Source organism: Ornithodoros turicata, unplaced genomic scaffold (assembly GCF_037126465.1).
Source record: "Ornithodoros turicata isolate Travis unplaced genomic scaffold, ASM3712646v1 ctg00000783.1, whole genome shotgun sequence".
Classification (NCBI taxonomy): domain Eukaryota; kingdom Metazoa; phylum Arthropoda; class Arachnida; order Ixodida; family Argasidae; genus Ornithodoros; species Ornithodoros turicata.
This window is the reverse complement of record NW_026999401.1, coordinates 115,562-137,689: the sequence shown is the minus strand read 5'-3', so window position 1 is coordinate 137,689 and position 22,128 is coordinate 115,562. Positions and strand designations below refer to the sequence as shown.

The 22,128-nt window shown below is 45.6% G+C and overlaps 2 protein-coding genes across 2 annotated transcripts; both read left to right on the top strand.

Moving 5' to 3' along the window:
- Positions 1–1,532: 1,532 nt before the first annotated feature.
- LOC135374871 (oocyte zinc finger protein XlCOF6.1-like) lies at positions 1,533–9,253 on the top strand. The gene is made up of 2 exons (XM_064607794.1): positions 1,533–1,988; positions 6,185–9,253. Exons 1-2 carry the CDS (start codon positions 1,901–1,903, stop codon positions 6,391–6,393), a joined length of 297 nt encoding a protein of 98 aa, XP_064463864.1. The 5' UTR covers positions 1,533–1,900; the 3' UTR covers positions 6,394–9,253.
- A 263-nt stretch (positions 9,254–9,516) lies between these two features.
- Positions 9,517–21,480, top strand: LOC135374847 (zinc finger protein 596-like). Its single transcript, XM_064607774.1, has 6 exons — positions 9,517–9,589; positions 11,685–11,935; positions 12,372–12,513; positions 16,975–17,224; positions 20,574–20,656; positions 21,158–21,480. Exons 1-6 carry the CDS (start codon positions 9,517–9,519, stop codon positions 21,478–21,480), a joined length of 1,122 nt encoding a protein of 373 aa, XP_064463844.1.
- Positions 21,481–22,128: the final 648 nt, after the last annotated feature.

The following is a 22,128-nucleotide window of genomic DNA, read 5'->3' as shown; positions in this document are numbered from 1 at the left end:
TGGAGTCTCTTTATCTTGGAGAAAGGAAGTTCATTCTTTTCCGCTTCCGGTTCTAAAAGGGGCCACGGCCACCCAAAGACTTCATTCCGTATGGTGACCTTCGGGTGCGCTGGGCGAGCTTGCACGAATAAAACGTCAATTGCTGTTTGTCTTCCGGCATCTGTTGGCGCTGCTTGGCGACACCGTCGACGGCGGCTTGAAAAATGTTGCTGTTTTGAAAACACAGTAGAGCATTCACAAGAGGAATGTGTTGGACTTCGCATGTCGAATCCGTGGGCCAGAAGATATGTAGTGGAGCCATACACATTAAGAGGGTTGCGTATTGGTTCTCCACCCCTTTAAATATGCAGTGTTGTTCCAACTCGGATAAGTGGCTGTGGGCGATTTTTTTTGTTTCTGCCGATTTTTTTGTTTCTGTCGATTTTTTGTTTCTGTCAATTTTTTTTGTTTCTGCCGATTTTTTTTTGTTTCTGCCGATTTTTTTTGTTTCTGTCGATTTTTTTGTTTCTGTCGATTCTACTCTGTTCTCTGTACGATTCTCTGTTTCTATGTATTTAAGAACTGGTGCAGCAATTTTCTTTTGAAAAGAATGGACCTACTGACTATAACTGTTAGGCAATCAGGCTGTTGTTTACATCAACGTGTTCTCTTGTGTTGGTATCCTTCAATCAACTTTTGTGATGAAATTTCTGAGACCTTGGCTGTCCTGTGCATCAACTCTTGCACTAGTACTATAGTAGTAGTACTAGAACTGTATGCGCAGCTACTGTAACACGAGTTAGCGTACCTGGGTCTATTATTTATCTCTTTATTTCTATGTGTTGCAGGTAAGGAACAGCAGCGTTAAACAGAGAATGCATGATGTGTAACTGCATGGTTCATCACTGTTGCCCCCTGTCTTGTTTCCTCCTGCTTGTACTCTGTTTCACCTAAACTGATAAAAATATTACTTATTAATCGTACTCGCCGGAGGGTTGTGGGACTTTGGGCAGTTATCTTCGGGGACCTTTTGCTGCCATCTAGGAAGGCTTTGGACAGTTTTCGATTGAGGAAAACTTATTGTTGTCAGTCTAACTTTGAAAATTTCCAAGCTGAACTCACTTTTTTTTTTACAGAAACATGAAGTCCTCCACGGATACCCGCAGACCCAAAAAAAACTATGCACGGTGTTGCAACAGAAATAGTCGAGAAAAAGTTAGTAAAAGTTACGCTTTAGCCCCGCCTGCTTGATGTTTGCGTAGAAGCGTGCACCAAATGTGCATCTAGAGGAGGAAGTGTCGCCTCCTTTTACCTTTATCGTGATAAGACAGTTGTTTTTTTTTTTCTTTGGGATACGACTGTTGTCACCAGCATCAAGGTCAAAGCGGAGGAAAGAAAGGTAAAATAAGAGGCCGGAACACTTCCTCCTCTCCCCGCATCACCCGTACGCTCTTCTTTGCGACGATGGAGCAGGCCGGACTGAAGCGGAACTCTTACTAATTTTTTCGACTATTTCTGTTGCGACACCGCGCATAGTTTTTGTTCGGTCTGTGGTTTATCCGTGGAGGACTTAATATTCTCGTAAAAAAAAAAATGTGTAGTCTGCTCGGCAATTTTGAAAGTTCAATTGAAAAAAATTAATTTCCCGCAATTCTGAAACGTCCAAAGCCTTCCTCAAAAAGGTTTCCCGAAGGTAATTGTCGAAAGTCTCGCAGTCCTCCGGCAAGTAGCACGTCACCAGTTAGAATTTTTTTAATTACGTTAGGTCAAACACCCCGTATGTGGATATTGGTCGACGTACTTCATCGTATTTGTTCTCGCTCTTACAGGTGTCGACTGCTCTGACCGCAGCTGCGTGCTGGCCGCAGAGGGCCCTCCAAGGAAGCACCGGTGCAGCTTCTGCGATTATTCCAGCGATTACATGCTTCATCTCGAGGTGCACGAGAGAGTTCACACGGGAGAGAGGCCCTTTGTGTGCCGAGTGTGCCTCAAAGGATTTTCGCAGCAGGGTAACCTGAACAAGCATTCAAGGGCAGTTCATAACGGCCTGAGGAACCACGTCTGCTCCACCTGTGGGAGCGCATTTAAACGGAAAGATCACCTACAGCGCCACAAGAAGCTGCACCTCAGATGAGGTACACTACAGTTAGGGATGAAGTGGTGTGGGAAGCTGTGGAGGCTGTCGTCTGCATCAACATGTCCTCTTGCATTGATGTTCCTGGAGCAACTTTTGGGATTAAATTCCTGAGGCACTGACTGTCGTCTGCATCAACATGTCCTCTTGCATTGAAGTCTCAGGAGCAACTTTTGGGATTAAATTCCTGAGGCACAGACTGTCGTCTGCGTCAACATGTTCTCTTGCACTACTGTCCTTGGAAGAACTTTTTGGATTAAATTCCTGAGGCAGTGACTGCCGTCTGCATCAACGTGTCCTCTTGCATTGATGTCCCAAGAGCAACTATTGGGATTCGATTTCTGAGGTGTTGACTGCCGTGTGCATCAACACTAGTGTCCTCGGAAGAACTTTTCTGACAATACAATTCTTAGGCGTTCAGACTGTTGTTTCCGTCAACATGTCCTCTTGCATTGGTGTCCTTCAAGCAACTTTTGTGTTTTAATTTCTGAGGCATTGACGGTTGCCTGCATCGACGTGTCCTCCTGCACTAGTGTCCCCGTAGGACACTTTTCTCATCATATTTGAGACATGCAGCCCGTCGTCTGCATCAACGCATGTTCTCGATTGGGTTGATACTCCAGTTGACAGAACTGTCAACAAAAGGATACTAAGTCAAAAGAATACTATTTTGGGTGCCTTTCGAAGTGTCTCTGAAGGGTACCTGCTGGGGCTCTGCATGACAGAGCTCTTCCACAAGCGAGGAAGAAATGAGTGCCTATTCTGCAAGTATTCCAGTGGTTACAAAAGCAGCGTTTCATTACTTCTACATGAGGGCAGCCAAATATATGTGATGTGCCCTACGAAGACAAGGACATTCACGTTGAAAGGATTCCTGACGAGCGCTGTTCAGCATGTACTGGGTGTTTCGCGATGGGCCCCCGGCTAAATAATTTGTAAATAGGTAGCACTATTCGATTAACTTTCGCTTTGGTAAAGATCATTGCGAAAGTGGCCATGAACTGGGTAGTCAGCGATCCACTTGTGTACGCTCACTAATTAAATAAACATCCTAACCTTTAAATTTTACTTCGCACGCTTACGGAACCCTTGTTTTTGTGTATTGGGACCTTCAGCGAAAAATGTTAAGAGGAAAAAAAAAGCTTTGACACTCAGTGATTTTTTTAAAGTAACTAATCGCTCTCGGTTTACAGGTTTCTTACGTGAAGCAGTGCACCAATGCGCTTTTTGGTTCAGCCATCCGGCTGTGAATTTAGTGTTAGTCCACCTAACTCACACACGGGGGCGACGGAAGGTTAGGAACAGCTGTAAGCGATGCTCTTGTATTCCTTAATTCTGACCACGACTGGTAAACAGCGCTGGCGGTTCTGTTGTTCTGGAAATGAGACGGCTTGCTCATTGTTGCACTGCTCCGCACAAGAACTAACTCGAGAAATCAGAACCGATTAATTGCTCGAAAATACCAATAAGTGTCTGCACGTTTTTGCTTTATTAATCGGTTCTGATTTCTTGAGTTATTTCTAGGGTTTCGCGTTTTCGGTTTTTATATTTGGGCAGATTCGGCGTTTGCTTTCCGATGTTTATCGATTTTTCACGAAATCGGCATTTTTCGATGATTTTTCTGGCGTGTACGTTGTTTACCCGACAGTTACAGGCGAGTAGAAATCACAATGTAATTTCTGCACGACGCTCATTAAACGTGGCGTCGTTTGCTGCGGTGGCGTTTTACGGGTAGCGAAGAAGTAAACAGACATTTTTTCACGACCATCGTATTTCTCTGTGCTTTTCTGTTCTGCATCAACAACTTGCAGGACATGTGCTGCAATTTATCTCTGCCATGCCCTGGAATGTCCTTCAGTATGGGGTGTGTTTTTATTAAAACCGTATGTTTTTTGGTGTTTTTCTGTTAAAACCGAAAATGTGGAACCCTAGTTATTTCTTGCGCGGAGCAGTGCACCAGTGAGCGCGCTATCTCACCTACAGAGCGACAGAACTGCCAGTGCTGTTTACCAGTCGTGTTGAGAAGGGACACCAAAGCGTTCCTTGTGGCCGTTCCTAATCTTCCATCGCCCCCGTGCGTGAATTAGGCGGATGAACACTGAATTGACAGCGGGATAGCTGATGGCTTTGGATAGCTGAACCAAAGAGCATAATTGGTGCACTGCACCATGTAAGAAATACGAATATCAATGAATTATTTCTGTGAATATGTTTCGCTGAAGGTCCCAATACGTAAAACTGGGGTTACGCAAGCGTGCAAAGTAAAATTTAAAGGTTAGGATGTTCATTTAATTAGTGAGCGTACGCAAACGAGCCGCTCGCTACTCAGTTCGTAGCCGTTGTCCCGATGATGTCCCGATGATGTCCCGGAGCCGTTGATCTTGACCAAAGTTCTTCGATGGCGCCACCTGTTCACGAATTATTCGGCTGGGGGACCTTCGTGAAACACCCGGAGTATCCCGTCACATGTAGTGCAACGGACTTGACCAAGTTTGGTTCTGCTCGCGATTGTACACACCTCTGTACGTGGGCCAAAGTAGACGTTTAATGTGAAAATACGTTGGATTTATTTGGCATGCACATGCAGAAAACAAACGTGCGCATGTTTGGTATGAAGTGTACCTGCCACTGTTTTACAATTTGCAATATTATGCGCCATGTTTTTGCCCAGGCACGTGACACCATGTACGTGCTGCCCTTGTACTTTCTAGGGCCCTCTTTGTTTTGATGTGTACTTGTTGGATATGAAACGCATGTGCCACAGTTTCTGCAGTGTTTAACCTTGCGTGTTTAACCCTTTTGTCCTTTTCTTCCCTTTACGCTCTCGTACCGGTACTGTTCAACACGAATGTGAACTTTTTGTGACTTATTGGGTACGGAACAGAAGTGTGTAGCCCATTGTTTCTGGTGTTGTCCTTGTAACTTTTTCTTTTTTCACTTGGAGGGTACCTCAGGGGGTATCAAGTGTTGGGTAAGCAAGTCGGTAAAAAGACTGCAAAGAAAAGGCATTGAGTGTTATACGTGCATTGAAAGGAATTGAAGCATAATTAGAGCCTGAAGTTTTCAGGAATTTTTCTCTTTCTCGAGATGCAAGGGGTACAAATTGGGACAATAGACATTTGCACTTGATGCTTAATGTGGGGAGAAATCTGGCTCAGTTACTCAAGCTATCAATATTGGTTTCGTACAAACTGTGATGTAACTAAATTTGCTGCCAAGCAAGTTAGTGTGCATGTAAAAATGTTGCCAGGTAAAAATCCGGTTTCACCCCAAAGACGCAACCTTCAATTTGTGGTGCAAATTTGGGGAATAATTGGGTTTAGCCTTGAAACTTCTGTAACTGCATTTTCTGCCAGACAAGTTAGCGCATATTCCTACAGACGTCTCCGTGAGGGCAATTTGCCGGGTAAAGATCGGGTTTCACCCTAAAGAGGCGACCTGCAAATTGGGGATGCAAATTTGGGGAAGAATCAGGTTAAACCCTAAAACTTGAGGCTCTAATCGTATTCAGTCTGCTAAGGGTGGATTCACACATGGGACCAGAGCAGGGAGACATCCTAAGGATGACGAGTGATGTCACACGGAACTTTTGTACGGCTGACGCAAGTGGTCCGCTGTCCCTGGTGTGATCCCTTGCGGACCGGAGTGCGGACATTTCCAGGATGTAACTGGGATGTCTTCGCAGTCCACGGGTCGATCCTGAGCACCCATCCGCTGTGTGGATATACCCTAAGCGGAGGAAAGTCGAGATGGTGGATGCGCATTCAGATTGTTCGTGTAAGCATATGGTGCGCATCGACGGAAGAAGAGAGGACTATGGGTTGGGGCACTCGGCTGCAGGCTAGTCATGTCGTCTGTTACTCCTAATCGAGATGACGAAGTGGCTAGTCATGGAGTTGCTAGTTACTTGGTCGATGTGCTCACTTGCATTGCTTTTTCATCTTGCAGGTGCTAACTACTCCCACTGCAACCCCGTGCTTGCCAATGAGGTGTCAGCGTTAAAGCACCAGGAGCTCAGGGAGGAGGGGAGGTACCTGTGTCGTTTCTGCCACTACTCCAGCGACTGTGCAGCCAATGTTGCCAAGCACCAGATGATTCACACCGGAGAGAAGCCCTATGTGTGCAGTGTGTGTTCCAAGGGATTCACATTAAAGAGGAGCTTGTACAGGCACTCAAAGACGGTTCATAAGGACGGGAGGAGTCATGTCTGCTCCGTCTGTGGGAGTGCATTTAAAAGGGATGATCATCTACAGCGCCACAAGGAGCTGCACTTCAGATAAGGTACAACATTTAGGGATGAAGTGTGTGGGAAGCCGTTGAGTCTGTTGTCTGCATCAACATGTCCTCTTGCATTGATGTCCCTGGAGCAACTTTTGGGATTAAATTCCTGAGGCACTGATTGTCATCTGCATCAACATGTCCTCTTGCATTGATGTCCCTGGAGCAACTTTTGGGATTAAATACCTGAATCACTGATTGTCATCTGCATCAACATGTCCTCTTGCACTACTGTCCTTAGAAGAACTTTTGCGATTAAATTCCTGAGGCACTGACTGTCGTCTGCATCAACATGTCCTCTTGCATTGATGTCCCTGGAGCAACTTTTGGGATTAAAGTTCTGAGCCACTGCTTGTCGTCTGCATGAACATGTCCTCTTGCATTGATGTCCCTGGAGCAACTTTTGGGATTAAATTCCTGAGGCACTGATTGTCGTCTGTATCAACATGTCCTCTTGCATTGATGTCCCTGGAAGAACTTTTGGGATTAAATTCCTGAGGCACTGACTGTCGTCTGCATCAACATGTCCTCTTGCATTGATGTCCCTGGAGCAACTTATGGGATTAAATTCCTGAGGCACTGACTGTCGTCTGCATCATGTTTTCTTGCTCTAGTGTCCTTGGAAGAACTTTTGGGATTAAATTCCTAAGGCACTGACTGTCGTCTGCATCAACATGTCCTCACGCATTGATGTCCCTGGAGCAACTTATGGGATTAAATTCCTGAGGCACTGACAGTCGTCTGCATCAACATGTCTTCTTGCACTACTGTCCTTAGAAGAACTTTTGGGATTAAATTCCTGAGGCACTGACTGTCATCTGCATCAACATGTCCTCTTGCATTGATGTCCCTGGAGCAACTTTTGGGATTAAATTCCCGAGGCACTGATTGTCATCTGCATCAACATGTCCTCTTGCATTGATGTCCCTGGAGCAACTTTTGGGATTAAATTCCCGAGGCACTGATTGTCATCTGCATCAACATGTCCTCTTGCACTACTGTCCTTAGAAGAACTTTTGCGATTAAATTCCTGAGGCACTAACTGTCGTCTGCATCAACATGTCCTCTTGCATTGATGTCCCTGGAGCAACTTTTGGAATTAAATTTCTGAGGCACTGACTGTCGTCTGCATCAACATGTCCTCTTGCATTGATGTCCCTGGAGCAACTTTTGGGATTAAATTCCTGAGGCACTGACTGTCGTCTGCATCAACATGTTCACATGCACTAGTGTCCTTGGAAGAACATTTCTGACCATTCTTCTCAGGCATTGAGACTGTTGTTTTCATCACCGTGTCCTCTTGCTTTAATACTCCAGTTGACAGAACTGTGACTTACATTGCCTTTGAGGGCTCGCAGAAGACTATTTCATGTGTTGTCATGTCATGCTTGCGACAACGCTTCATAAGATGAAGTGACCGCGCAAGTGAGGAAGACAGCAGTGTTTGTTCTGTAACTGTTCCAATAGACAGTAGTCCAAAGTCATGTTTATTGCTATGGCATAGTTAATTGGTATTTGGTATGGTGACATTGGTATTGGTATGGTGGTAGTTTACGGTATAGTTTATTGGTATTGATGGGACCAGTACTGTTCCTGTAAAGTCAAGCTTTGAGTTGTTTTTAATGTTGTGGTACCGGTGTGCATTTTTTACCAATAAAGTATTCTAATAACGAAAGCAATGTTAAATTAAGGACCTCTTCATAGCAGAAACCACATGTGCTTACGAAGTCCACACAAAAAAAATCCGTAAGGACAAGAAGGAAGACAAGTGCTCCGCACACAAATGTGAATTTAATGACAACTGTGTTCTATGAAGATGGGAGTGACTTTGCTGAAAAGGACACTCACATTGAAGAGGTTGCTCGCAGATGCTGCATATTTAGTGTGAACAACCTTACCTGGTCAAGCTTCCCCGTGATTATGCACATGCCCGTTCATGGCAAGGATGTATTGTTAAACGTGGGTGGCGTGCTTTGATTTACATAGCAAGTGTAAGCAGAAAACGAACATGCGCATGTTTGATATGCAGTTTGTAACTTTATGCATCATTTTTATATCTATTTTTTGTCTCTGTTTGCCTCAAGGTTGACATGCTGCCCTTATCATCTAGGGCCCCTTTTTTTGTCTTTGTATAATGTTTGGCATGAAACACCCACACCACAATTTTTACAGTGTGTAACATTATGTGTGTAACATTTGTCTTTTCTTCCCTTTATGTTCTCGTACTGGTACTGTTTAACAGGAATATGAACTTTTTTTTTACTCACTTAGTACCAAAGTGTAGGCTACTCTTTCGTGCGCTATCCCTGTAACATAGTGCTTGCATCCGAAGGGTACCTCAAGAATTACTAACTGCAGAGTGAGCAAGTTAGTAAAATATCGCATTGCAAACAATGAAAAGGGGCAAAAAGGACATTCACGCTGAATGTCATTTACAATGAAAGGCATTAGAAGCCGTGCATAGTCTGCATGAAGACCGAGTCTTTTGACCCTCTGAATGTGTTCACAGTGTCCAAGCTTGAGATGTGAACATTGTGGTTAGCAATGTAACTATCGAAGTTGCTTCAGCTGGCGAGCTCTGAAAAACACGTGCGTTCATTGGATACATTAGTATATTAAGGCAGGCGCTTCCAATCGTTGACAGACTATTTTAGAGGACTTTCAGCATGATAGCTGTGACTGTTCATTAGTTGATAGCTTTGCCGTGGTGCTGATTTCGTTATTTTTTTTTCTATATGAGTGTTGCCGTCATGGTGCAATGACATTCTGTTCCTCTAACTCAACTGCTTGAAGAACCAGCATAAAATGTGAACTTGCAAAATGAGCACCTTGTTAATTTCTCCTCGATCATGTACAGGGATTTTGCAGCCTCCCCTCCCCCCCCCCCCCCCCCCCCACACACACACACCTCTGAACACCTGCAGGTGATGTTGGTCTCTAACCTTTATCACACACACAGACACACAGACACACACAAAAGTACGTGTCAGAAAGGCCAATAAAGCCCCGGTACCTTTTAAGGCTTTCAGTTTGAATTGGCTCAACGCACCTCCCCCCCCCCCCCCCCAAAAAAAAAAATTCAGAGGTGAAATTATGCACAAGTCCGTGATTGCAGACTGTTTCAAATGACCTTAGGTTGCGTAAACAGCGTGCTGTCCAACTACGTGGATGTGCCCCCGATTGTGTCCGTGTCTTTCGGTGAGGGTGGCTTGAAAAGATTTGCAGTTCTGAAAACTCAACAGTTGAAAGAAGTGCTCAAAAACAGATGCATAGATCTTTGCAGGTTGAATCCACGGACCGCAACGTATGAAACGGAGACATACATTTAGTGGGTTGCACCCAGTTTCTCGACGAGTTTAAATATGCACGCAGTTGTTCCCAAGTCCCAAATCTTATAAGCTTGCTCTCCAGTGGTTTATCCAGAATCCCAAGCACGGAGGGGTGTTGGAAAAAATGGGGGGGGGGGGGGTCATTATTATAAGTTACGTCATTACAGCTTAACATGTCACTACCGACGTGTGTCTAAAGCTGAAATCGCAAGGGTGGCCCCTGTAGGGGGTACACTGGTGAAAAAGTTAGGGGAGTGTCACTGAACATTTGGGGGTGTTACGGTGGTGTAGGGGGGATCTGGATACACCACTGCGTGTCTCAGTCTTTCTCATCTTGATGCACCGCCCACATGATGTCACTTACATCACCTGGTTTGTTTATTTATTTATTTATTTATTTTCTTGTGTATGTATGTGTATGTGTAGCAGGTAAGGAACAGGAGAATTACACAGGAACAGAGAATGCATGATGTGTAACCGCATAGTTCATCACTGTCGCCCCTGCCTTGTTTTACCCTGCTCGAATTCATTGGCATAATATGCGGACATGGGTCCATAATAATAATAATAATAATAATATTCGCTCTTCTTGCAGGTATGAACCGCTCTGACCACGGCACTGCACTTGCCACAGAGGACGCCAGTGTAACATTATCCAAAGCTGCATAATCCAGACTGTGCTGTGCATGGGACTGGCTTTCGAAGGGACTTGCATGGTCAAAGAATGATGTGCTTTGAACGACGCAGTTGTTGTGAAGCTTATCAGTTTTGTTTGTTTGTTTGTTTTTTTGGGTGTGGATCTGCCCTCGTTCCTTGTTTTGATGAGTGCTGATGTCATGGTCCAGTGGACTCTTGTGCCTCTGCCTCAGCGGCTTGAATGCCTCCCACATTATGCGTACAACTTCAAACGAAGTGAACTTCAAAATGAGTGTATAGTGTTATTGCTTTGAACCAGCATAATACCACATGTTGCGTAGGCTGGGTACCTTGTTGGAGGGTTAGCTGGAGAATGGAGTCAAAGGAGTGCAGCGGCAGAAATGTACAAAGGGTACTTTGCTGCTTTGCTACAAAGGGCACTGCAACTTTGCAAGCGTACGAAGGCGGGGTAGTTCATATGAATTCACGGTGTGTACATGTTCTTCTGTCCGCGTCTTTTCGCTGCCTGCACACCATGGGTAGCACTGTGTTCACTTGTTCTCCGCTTCCGTGCCTGACCTGGCCTGAGATTTCTCTCATGACGTGATGCCTAAAATTACCAGTGTGGTGGAGTGGGCTGGTGTGTCCACATATCCCGACTTCTGCTAATTTCATGCGCAGGAATTTCTTTGAGCTCCCTCGACTCCTCCGAGGTTTCACGATCTCCCCCCCCCCCCCGCAAAAAAAAAAAGAATAAAAGACTGCGAGAAAGGCCAACAAAGGCCCAGTAACATTCTCTGTGTATCGGTTTCCACATTGTTGGATGAAACACTAGACTCGGCGGGAGTGAGTGTTGTTCTGCTAGAATAAGGGATCCGGGAGAACCTGCTGGATGCGAGACACATTGCGAGATGCAGTGGACGCATTGACGAGTGACCAAAGAAGCTTAGGGGGCTACTTGATCACTTGTGAATGTAACGATTTGTGCATCTCGGCTTCCTTCCCCCTGAAGAAAAGAAACATAACGAGAGGATAGAGAGGTAGCAGAGGCAGCGAGCTGGTAATATATATATAGAATATAATATATATATATTATAGAACCATAACTTTAAAACCCGGGACTAGGGGACAAAAAACGACAACACAGACAAGGTCCTTGTCTATATTGTCGTTTTTTGTCCCCTAGTCTCGGGTTTTTAAGTCGTGAAAAGAAACACATTTGCTGCCGCTCGTCAGTGCTGCGGTTACTTGCCTTGATGTCTGCCGTAGCTCATTGCCTTACTTAGCCCGTGCTTACTACTCACTGGTGTTGGTTCTTCGTCTGACAGGTGCTGACGTCTCCCACGTCGGCCCACGTCGGCTTGCCACGGACTTGTCTGCGAGAGAGCAACACAGGACAGGGAGGCACCGGTGTCGCTACTGCGATTACTCCCGCGACCACGCAGCCAATGTTAGGAGGCACGAGAGGACCCACACGGGAGAGAAGCCTTACGTGTGCCGAGTGTGCTCCAAGGGCTTTTCGCAAAAGTGTAGCCTGGACGGCCACTTCAGGTCCCACCACGAGTGCCAGCGGGCCTACGTCTGCTCCATCTGTGGGCTCTCGTTTAGACGGGGAGATCAGCTACGCAATCACAAGAGATGGCACTAGAAATAACGGAGTAGGAGGAGGAGGAGGAGTGTCGTTGGGAGGAACCCGAGAGGTCTGCCTGCCTGATTAGGCGGCATGTTTCTCGGGAAGGGAAAGGTGGTGGAGAGGAGGAGAGGAAAGGGTGAAGTGGAAGACCGAGCGGAATCCGCTCGGGGGGAGGATAGCTGCGTCCATGGGCCGACTTCAAGGGAACTGTGCCGGCATACGCCTATTACACATCTGAGGGAAACCCAGGAAAAACCCCAGACGGCACAGCCGGCCCGCAGATTCGAACCACGGACCTCCCAGTCTCCAAGCGCACGAGTTACCGCTGCGCCACCGGAGCTGGTGCACTAGAAATAAGGTGGAACATTTTGGGGATTTTTAGGGTCTGAGGAAGTGCAAGGATGCACTCTTCGGCAACGAGGTGTCTCCCGGCATCGGTGTCGTCTTGGAAGGACCTTTCTCGTCAAACTTGCCGTTCCCGACCAGGTATATCCGCGTGAGCGACTTTGTCCGGCGAGATGTCGGCAAGGGAGAGCGAGGAGGAAAGCGCGCGCCAACGAGATGTCGCGGAAGAAATACCGAGCGCATCCGAACAACGTCTGAAGTGACGGTGGAGGAGTTGTTCAAAAACGCGACGGAGGACGACGCTGAACGCAGCGCAGCTAGCAGACGCAGTTTCTCGTCGGAGAAGTTCTGTGGGGCGCGCACAGAATCTCTCGGTGGCAGACGAGTGCATGGGAAGATGTGACGTTGCTCGCGTGCGCCCAAGAAACTATGACGCCGCTTCTGTCGCCCTGTGCATCCGCCGAGATCTCGCCCAAAAAAGTTGCTGGTGCGGATACCCCGTCGTTAGAACTTTTGTCACCAAACTTGCTGTTCCTAATACCCCTGCCACATGGGCTGTCTTCAATCATCATTGAAACCAATCATCATTGAGCATGCATGCAGCGCCACCAAGCACGTGACGTTTTCACTTCCCGTAAGAGTATTAGATCCAGTGCTCTCTGTGAGGCTGACACGTTAGACGCTTGGTGGCGCCACGTGCATGTTCCACGGCCCTCGTCAATCATCATTGAAGGCTGCTCGTGTAACAGGAGTATCAGGGATTCAGACTGTCGTCTGCATCAGTGTGACCTCTTGCGTTGATGGCCCCAGGAGATCCTCTCTGTTTACACTTGACAGTCGAGCGTGAGATACATCCGCTGCAATTTTTGCAATGTCCGATGTTTCTTACTTTTCTGCTTCTCACGTGAGCTTACCAGTACTGTTTAGCAGGAATGTGAACATTCCTGTGGCCAATCAGGTACAGAACAGGACATGGCAATGCATTTTTTCGTCGGCTCTAAGTGTAATGTGGCATTTGCGTCTAAAGTATACCTCCAGGGTGCCTCAGCAAGTGCTAAGTTTCAAGTGAATGAGCCAGTAAAGGTACTGAATCAAAGCATTGTGTTCAAGTTGAATGTCATTTGCATTCAAAGGCACTTGAGATGAAGCAGAATGTGCATGAGAACTACTGTGGATGTGCATACAGTGTTCAGGGGTGAAATATTTAACATGAACTTTGTTGTTTTCCATGTATTTGTCAACATTGCCTCAGATCTTAAGAAGAGAAAAACTCATGCCCACATTACATGTGTATCATTATTCAAAACTGCATACTATACGCTGCATACTTAGGGCCTGACTTTTTAGGGTTAAACCCGTATCCGCCCGATATTTACCCCCCAAACGAAATCTGTAAAGTTCGGGTTTAACCCGAATGTACCCGAAAACATCCGGGTCGCGTGGCACACTCATAAGCGTGCATTCAAATAAAGTTTGATAACATTGCAAAACATTAGTTCCATGTTAAGACAAATTTTTGTTTAAAAAAATCACCCGAATACACCCGAATTCCTGACGACAGAATATGCCATAACGGGATTTAACCCGAATACACCCGGATTTTCAAATCAAAAATATCACCTGATATTTACCCCCCGAATTTGGCCGAAAATAAAACCCGAAAAAGTCAGGCCCTATGCATACTATACATACTATACGTAGGGCCTGACTTTTTAGGGTTAAACCCGTATCCGCCCGATATTTACCCCCCGAATTTGGCCAAAAATAAAACCCGAAAAAGTCAGGCTCTAACTATACGATACAAAGCTGCATACATACTACAACTTGTGCTGTGCATGAAACTGACTTTCTAAAGAACATACGTGATCCAAGATAGATATGCTTCAAAAGATGCAATGACAACAACAACAACCTTATTTTACGAAGATATAACTGGGCAGTCTCATTGTCAGGAGCAATTGTTGTGAAGCTTATTATGTTTGTTTTCTGTTGGCTGAGAATCTGTCTTTTGTTGTGCCTCATTTTGACGCCAATTAAACCCCTGTATGCAATAAGGGCATAAAATCCCAAACCGAGAAAAAGTGGCCTGGTCATTGACATACATGCATTTCCCGTTTCTTACCCTCCTGTAGCGGGCCAATAAATTGCAATACGGTCCTAAATTTGCTTCGGTTTGTAGATGTCATTGCCGCAAAACTAGTAAAGAGGGGATAAGTCGACTTATCCCCTTATTGCATACCGAGGTTCTGTTATCCCTTCTGTCTCTTGACCTCACCAGCTTGAAGACCTCCCATATTATGTGTACAGCGTGAAATAAGATGAATTTTGCAATCGAGTGCAGTGTTATTGCTTTGAAGCAGCATTGTGTCACATGGTATATGAAGGCTGGGTATCTTGAAGGATGATTAGCTAGATAATGTAGTCGAAGGAGGGCAGAGACAAAAGTGTGCAAAGGGTTGTAGTTCACCTTGTTCACACGTTTGTTCACTTGTGTGCTTTACCTTGTCTGACAGTTGTCTCTCGACACAATGATTCCTGCACCTCTGCTTTCTTCTCTCTGTAGAGAAGGAACGGTTGTTTGGTTTGCCTTTGTCTGACGCTGCGGCCACTTGTCTGCTGTAGCCTCTTTGTCTGTTTCTTGCCCCTGCCTGTACTTACTACTTAAAGGAGCACTAAAATGCAAACACAAGTTCACTTCAAATTATGTTGCACACTACGTTAATTTCGACCTTGTTATCGTAATTCAAAACTTTGACTGCCATTACAGAGCTACAATGGACATTACACTGGACTCTTTCTTGCTTTGGCGCTCAGCAGTGAACGTCATTTCCGCTCGTGCATCAGTGTTTTTTTAGTTCATGCCGCACGTGCACATACGTGCCACGCTATGGTGCAGTCCCGGTGAAAAACATAGTGCACGTTGCGAAGCAGACTGGCGCTGCTGTCCGAAGGACGTGAATATAAATGATGTCAGTCGAACGTTCAGGGGAATTGTTGCGGGCTACTATTCAGTGAATCGTCATTGAAGAATGCAGCAGTGTGCATCATGCCGCGATATACGGAAAACGCTACGATCGGACCCGTTCCGAATCCGCACGGCCATGACAATTATGCGCGCGCGCTTCTCCCTGCTGTCTCATTGGACGCTGCCAATCTTTGCCTTCTTGGGATCCCATTCGTTGCCACCAAAGATGGCGCTGTTTTAATTGTGTTTTTCTTCGGAGCGGTAGCGTTGTGTGAACTAATTTTACTTGCGTTATAATAATGGATACACGCACTTTCATTTGAGAGCAAGTTGTTTTTGCATTTTACTACCTCTTTATAGGAGTGCAGAGGGTCATTCGGAAAAAATTTCAGATTAAGACGTCTGATGAAAGTGTGTGTCTCGAGAATTGGGGATAGAAGGAGCGGCCGAATCATGGCAGAGCCAATAGCAACGCTTTTTCAGAACACTGAACAGACGACGCAGACGACAGCTGAATAGCACACATTTCTCTGGACCAATCAACGAGCGTGGCCTCTGTAGCGTCCGCTAGAGGTCCCAGGCAGGTCACAGGGTGGTACTGCTCTCCACCGCCATTTTGCACAGCGGCTTTTTGCGGCATAGTTTAAATTCGGTTTCTGAGATAATTATGACTATGGGGTGAATTAATCCTTATGGAGCATCTTACTGACCTGCTTAGCAGTTTTATACAAGAAAACGGTGTTAAAAATGACTTCAGTGCTACTTTAAAGGCGCACACAGAAAAGATCTTCAGTCACGACCACATTTACATACCAAGCCGTTAACCTGACTGCTGAAATGCACCGTGTGAAGTTATCTACTCGACAGAGTATCGTATCGCGGAATTCAATTTTGAAAATCGCGAATGTGCGCGCGGGGGTGGCAATGCCGGCAACTAGCCGCCAGAGTCTCTTTCACGTCATCGCGGTGCAACCCGCTAACTGGTTTCCTTATTTGGTGAAGCGTCGTCTGCTACAGCGTCGCACATACCGTATTTTCACGCGTATTAGCCGCGGCTTATGCGCGATTTTACTTTCTCACGGGCGCCCTGCGGCTTATCCACCGGTGCGGCTTATCTGATGACTATTTTTTCCTGGTATTTTCCCCATACGCCGATTTTAACGAAATGGCCGACAGTGTCTCTGGAAGAGCACTGCCCTGCCGATGCACGAACAGTGCGTAACAGGGACGGGTCCACATTCGAGTAGATTGATCTTCCTGGTGCATTCCCCCAAGCAGCTTTAAGGAAAGTGGTGACAGTGATTCACGTCTTCTGGAAGATCACTGACCCATCAGTCCACGAAAAACACCGACAAGGGCACAATCCGATCTTGGTAGAACTCCAGAACTGACCTCCTCTGTTGTACACTGTGCCGATCCCGGAGTATGGACCACAGGGTTTACGGCCTTCTCTATAGTCTCCTTTGTCGTACAAATCAGTCGTCTCGTACTGCCCGCGGCTTATCTGCGGGTGCGGCTTATCTGCCAGAAAATTTTCAAACCGTCCCAAAAAACGCGTCCTGCGGCTTATCTGCGGTGCGGCTTATATGCGTGAAATTACGGTACATACCCGTGTGTGCTGGCGTTAACGGATATTGGTCGGTATACTCAGTCGTACTTGTTCTTCCTCTCGCAGATATCAACCGCTCTGACCGCAGCAGCAGCAGCCCCGCGCTCGCCGCAGCTCCGAAGAGGCACTGGTGTGGCTTCTGCGGCTACTCCAGTTATTACAAGGCTCGCCTCAAGACCCACGAGAGAACCCACACGGGGGAGAGGCCCTACGTGTGTCACGTGTGCTTCAGGGCATTTTCGCAAAACGACGCCCTCCACAGACACTCGAAAGCGGTTCACGAGGGCCAGAGAAACTACTTGTGCTCCGTCTGCGGGTGCGCGTTTCAGCGGAAGGATCATCTACAGCGTCACCTGCGAGTGCACTTCAAATAAGGCTGCAACGCTTGGGGATTAAGTCGGATTAGGGATTAAGTCCGTGCAAGTGTGCCGAGGCTCTCGTCTGCATCGAGACGTCTTGTAGCGTTGGGGGTCGTTAAGTGGCGACCGTTGTACTCCAAAGGGAGTGGCTCTGTTTAACCCCGCAGGGGGACTCTGCTTAACGCTCCAAATCCTCGCCTGCTTTGCGGGGATGCACGCTTCCGCTCGCACCTGTTTCCGCTTCCGGGGTTTTGACAGATACTGCACCGAATAAATTGATTCTGGGAAAGGCTGAGTCGTTGGGTTCTCACACCAGTGGAAACGCAGGTCATCAGCGGCGGTTAGTTTCCCAACGTGGACAGATTCGATCACTGCTACTTGTGGCACAGCCCAAAAGACTCAGTTCAATTCAATTCATTTTATTTCACTCAGAAAAGTGAGGGAGCGCAGGACAAAAAGCTGGGACACTGACAAAGACAAGTATGCAAGAAAAATGTGAGGGCTATTAACGTAATTAATGCGACGACAACGCATTAGCTTTAGACGTTCGTGTTCCTTCTAATGGCATCCCTTAGGCGCCTTATATTTCTATATCTACTTTAAATACTAGAGGGTCCGGGATCCATTGGAGAACGTTGATGACACGAGACACAAACTCGGCTGCTCTCGAAACGCGCTGAGAATGCAGGAGACACGTTTGAACACGTTCAGAGACTAGGCACAACTGACGACGGCTCCACCTGACGAGCTCCATGATGGCTGCACTGCCGCTCCGCGTTTCCGTGTGACGGAGGGGAGCAAATCAAGCTGCGCTCCTCAAGCTGCCGTACAGGTTGACACGTCTGCGTATAAGGCAGACGTGTTACATGTGCAACTGTGAAATGTAATCAGAGAAGTTTTAGCGAGGCCGTTAACGCAAGAGAACATATTCGTGCAGACGACAGTCTTGAGTGCGTAATAGCCCTATCAGGTCTCAATCATCATTGAAGCCAATGATCATGCATGTAGCTCCACCAAGCGTGTGATGTCTCAGCTTGTTGGGGAGCATTGGGCCTAATAGTGTTTGAGAAGTTGAAACATCACACATTTGATGGCTCTACGTTCACTGTCCATTCGTTTCAATCATCATTGAAGACTGATTATGTGACAGGGGTACTAGGAACAAGAAGTTTAATCAGGAAAGTTGTTCCTTTGACATCAATGCCAGAAGACATCTTGTTGCAGATGACGGTCTCAATGCCTAATACCCCTGTCACATGGACACACTACTATGATGATTGAGGCCAATGCTGATTGAGCATGCATGTAGTACCACCAAGCGCAAGATGTGTCAACTTCTCAAAGTGGATTAGATCCAGTGCTTCCTCACAGGTTGACAAATTACACACTTGATGGCGCTACATGATGTTCTATTATCATTGAATTCGATGATCATTGACGAGTGCCCATGTGGCAGGCATCTCAGGGATTCAGATTGTCATCTGCATCAAGATATCCTTGTGTTGGCAGCTGCGGGAAAACTTTTCTAATTATATTCGACAGCTGTTCACGGAACGCTTCTGCTGTATTTTGTGCAATGTGCAATATTTTGCGAATAGTTTTGAAAATATTTTGCAGTGATATTTTGCAAGTTCTTTGTTACATCTCTGCTTGTCATGTACGCTTCCCCATGCTGTTCAGCAGGAATGTGAACGTCCCTGTGACCCGTCAGGTGTACAAGAGGAGGTTGCAATGCATCTTTCGTCCATTCTCAGTGTAATCATTTTGTTTGCATCTGAAGTGTACCTCCAGGGTACCTCAGGAAGTACTTAGTTTCAAGTGAACAAGCCAGTACAAAATTGCATTGAAATTAATGTGATTTGCATTTAAGGACACTTGTGATGGAGCAGAATGTGCATGAGAACTGCTAAGTGCTGCAGGGCATGTAGTGTCCAGGGGTAAAATATGTAGTATGTATGAAATGTGTAATATGAATAGTGTTGTCACCCATGTATTTGTCAAGATTGCTTCAGCCCTCAAGCAGAGAAAACTCATTCACACATTAGATGTGTATCATTATCCAAAGCTGCATACGTCGGACTACGCTGTGCATGAAACTTGACTGTCTAAAGACCGTACATTACCCCAGAACGATATGCTTGAAAAGATGAAGTTTGAAACAACAACTTTATTTCATGAACATGATTTGGGAGTTGAATTGCCACGTGCAATTGTTGTGAAGCTTACGATTTTTCTTCTTCTTTTGGCTGAGGATTTGCCTTTGTTGTCCTTCCTTTCGATAACTGCTGATGTCGTGATCAGATTATATCTTGTGTCTCTGACCTCGCCAGCTTGAAGACCTCCCATGTTATGTGTACAGCATGAAATAAGATGAATTTGCAATTGAGTGCAGCGTTATTGTTTTGAAGCACCATGTATTGTTTGAAGCATGTGCCGCATGTTAAGAAGTTTGAAATCCCCACACACGTTTTCATGATTTTAAGTGCACATATTTATCATCAGCAGTTTGAAGTTGTATTATATAGATAATATATATAATATTATATATGTGTATGGATAGCTTAGTAGAGATGGATGCGAAAAAGGTAGATAATAAATAAATAAAGATATATAATATAATAATGACGACATATCTATAATATATATATATATATATATATATATATATATAGATTTTAGGGAAGTTAAAAACACTAGTTTACTACATGGGGAGACGTTAAAAAGTAAAATGGGCAAGGGGTCGACGTTTCGACAGTGGCACTGTCTTCGTCAGGACAAAAGACGTCAGACAGTGCCACTGTCGAAACGTAGACCCCTTGCCCATTTTACTTTTTAACGTCTCCCCATGTAATAAACTAGTGTTTTTAACTTCCCTAAAATCTGTTTCCGCGTCTTTTTTTGAACTTCTGTAAAACTTCGTGGCCGTTTGATAATCCTTTTACCTCACCCTATCTATATATATATGTATATATATATATATATATATATAAATAAATAAGGGGTTTCAAAAGAAACTGCTGGATGCAAGTTACAGTGGGTACATTCACAAATGCGGACGTAATGATTCCTGCACTAATGCTTTCTTCTTTCTCAAGAAAAGAAACGTTTGTCTGCTTGTGTAGACGGATAGAAATGCAGCAAACCGGTAAGGAAGAACCTCAGGACGAGAGCCACCGTTATTTCAAACAGTGACAGTGAACAGTCCCTGTTCGAAACATCGGCGGCTCTCGTCCTCGGACACTGTCCTTCATATTATCTGTTTATTTTATCTGCCTTGGCTAGCAACCCCCTTGTCTCATGTTACAGCTACTTGTCTGATATCTGCTGTAGCTTCTTCCTATTTTTCGTGCCCTTACCCGTACTTACTACTCAGTGCATGATTCCCGCTGGTACTTGAAACCCTTGAATACCCTGGAATTTGAAAATGCCTTTTTCGAGGTCTGGAAAACCTGGAATTTTTTTTAAAGTCCTCGAAAACCCTCGATTTTGTATCTTTTTGTTGTTCTCATGGAGCTGCTTGTGCAAATTATGCTTTTCCGGAGTCAGAACTGTAACTTCGAAACCACTCTTTATTGCAGTAGGAATCAGCTGCACGAAATGAGTGGCACCCTCTATTCTATTAATAAATTTTTCTTTCTGTACTACGATCTTTAAAAATTCAGTAGTTGTCAGTCTCATCTGTGAACTGATACTGTATACAGTCCCCATGTATTCTCTCATGTGATACATGTAGCCTATAAATATATTTCTGTATAATATTGAAGCCTGTGTTTTACATCCCAGACAAAAAATGATGTCTGAATCTCAAAGGGTCCTTGTAGAACCCTCGAATTTTTGTTCCAAAAATTCAGTGGGAACCACGTTAATGGCGTCGTTTCTGCGTCTTACAGGTGTCAACGGCTCCCATTGCGGCCCCGCATTCGCCGCAGAGAAGTCTCCAGGAAAGCGACAGAGGAAAGAGACTCACCGGTGTCGCTTCTGCAGTTACTCGAGTTACCACAAGCCCAACGTTAAGAAGCACGAGAGGATTCACACCGGGGAGAGGCCATACGTGTGCCAAGCGTGCTTCAGGGGATTTTCGGAACAGAGCAACTTGTACAGGCATTTAAGAAGAGTTCGTCAATGCCAGAGGAATCGCACCTACTCAGTGTGCGGGAACGCACTGGTACGGGAAGATCAGCTGCAGCACCACAAAGGGATGCACCTCAGATAAGGTACCGCGGTTAGGGTTGGAAGTCTGCAGTTGTGTGTTTGTTTTTTGGACTCTCGCAACTTGAGAGTCAACACTGAAGGTGCTCAAGAGTCGACTCCTAGTGACACTCTCCTCGATGCAGGACACTGGAATCGATCGAGTACGACGGTTCCCATAAGTCTGTTCCCATATGTCAGTTCCCGTATGTTACTTCTCGTATATCTGCTCCCATATGTCAGTTCCTGTATGTTATTTCTCGTATATCTGTTCCCATATGTCTGTTCCCATATGTCTGTTCCCGTATGTTTGTTCCCGTATGTTTGTTCCCGTATGTCTGTTCCCGTATGTCTGTTCCCATATGTCAGTTCCCGTATGTCACGACTCCGATGCGTACGTCGCACAAGTTGAATAAATTAGCGCAACATGTGGGAAGTTGTTGAGGCTGTCGTCTGCATCCACATGCCCTTTGTTGATGTCCTGAGGGCAAACTTTTCCACTATTTCTCAGCCGTTCATACTGCTGTTTGTACCAGTATGTCCTTTACATTGTTGTCCTTGGAGCAACTTTTGTGATTAAATTTGGGAGGCATTGACTGTCGTCTGCACCTACACGTCCTCTTGAATTGGTACTCCAGTTGACAGAGTTGCGAATTTCTTTGTTTGTAAGCGC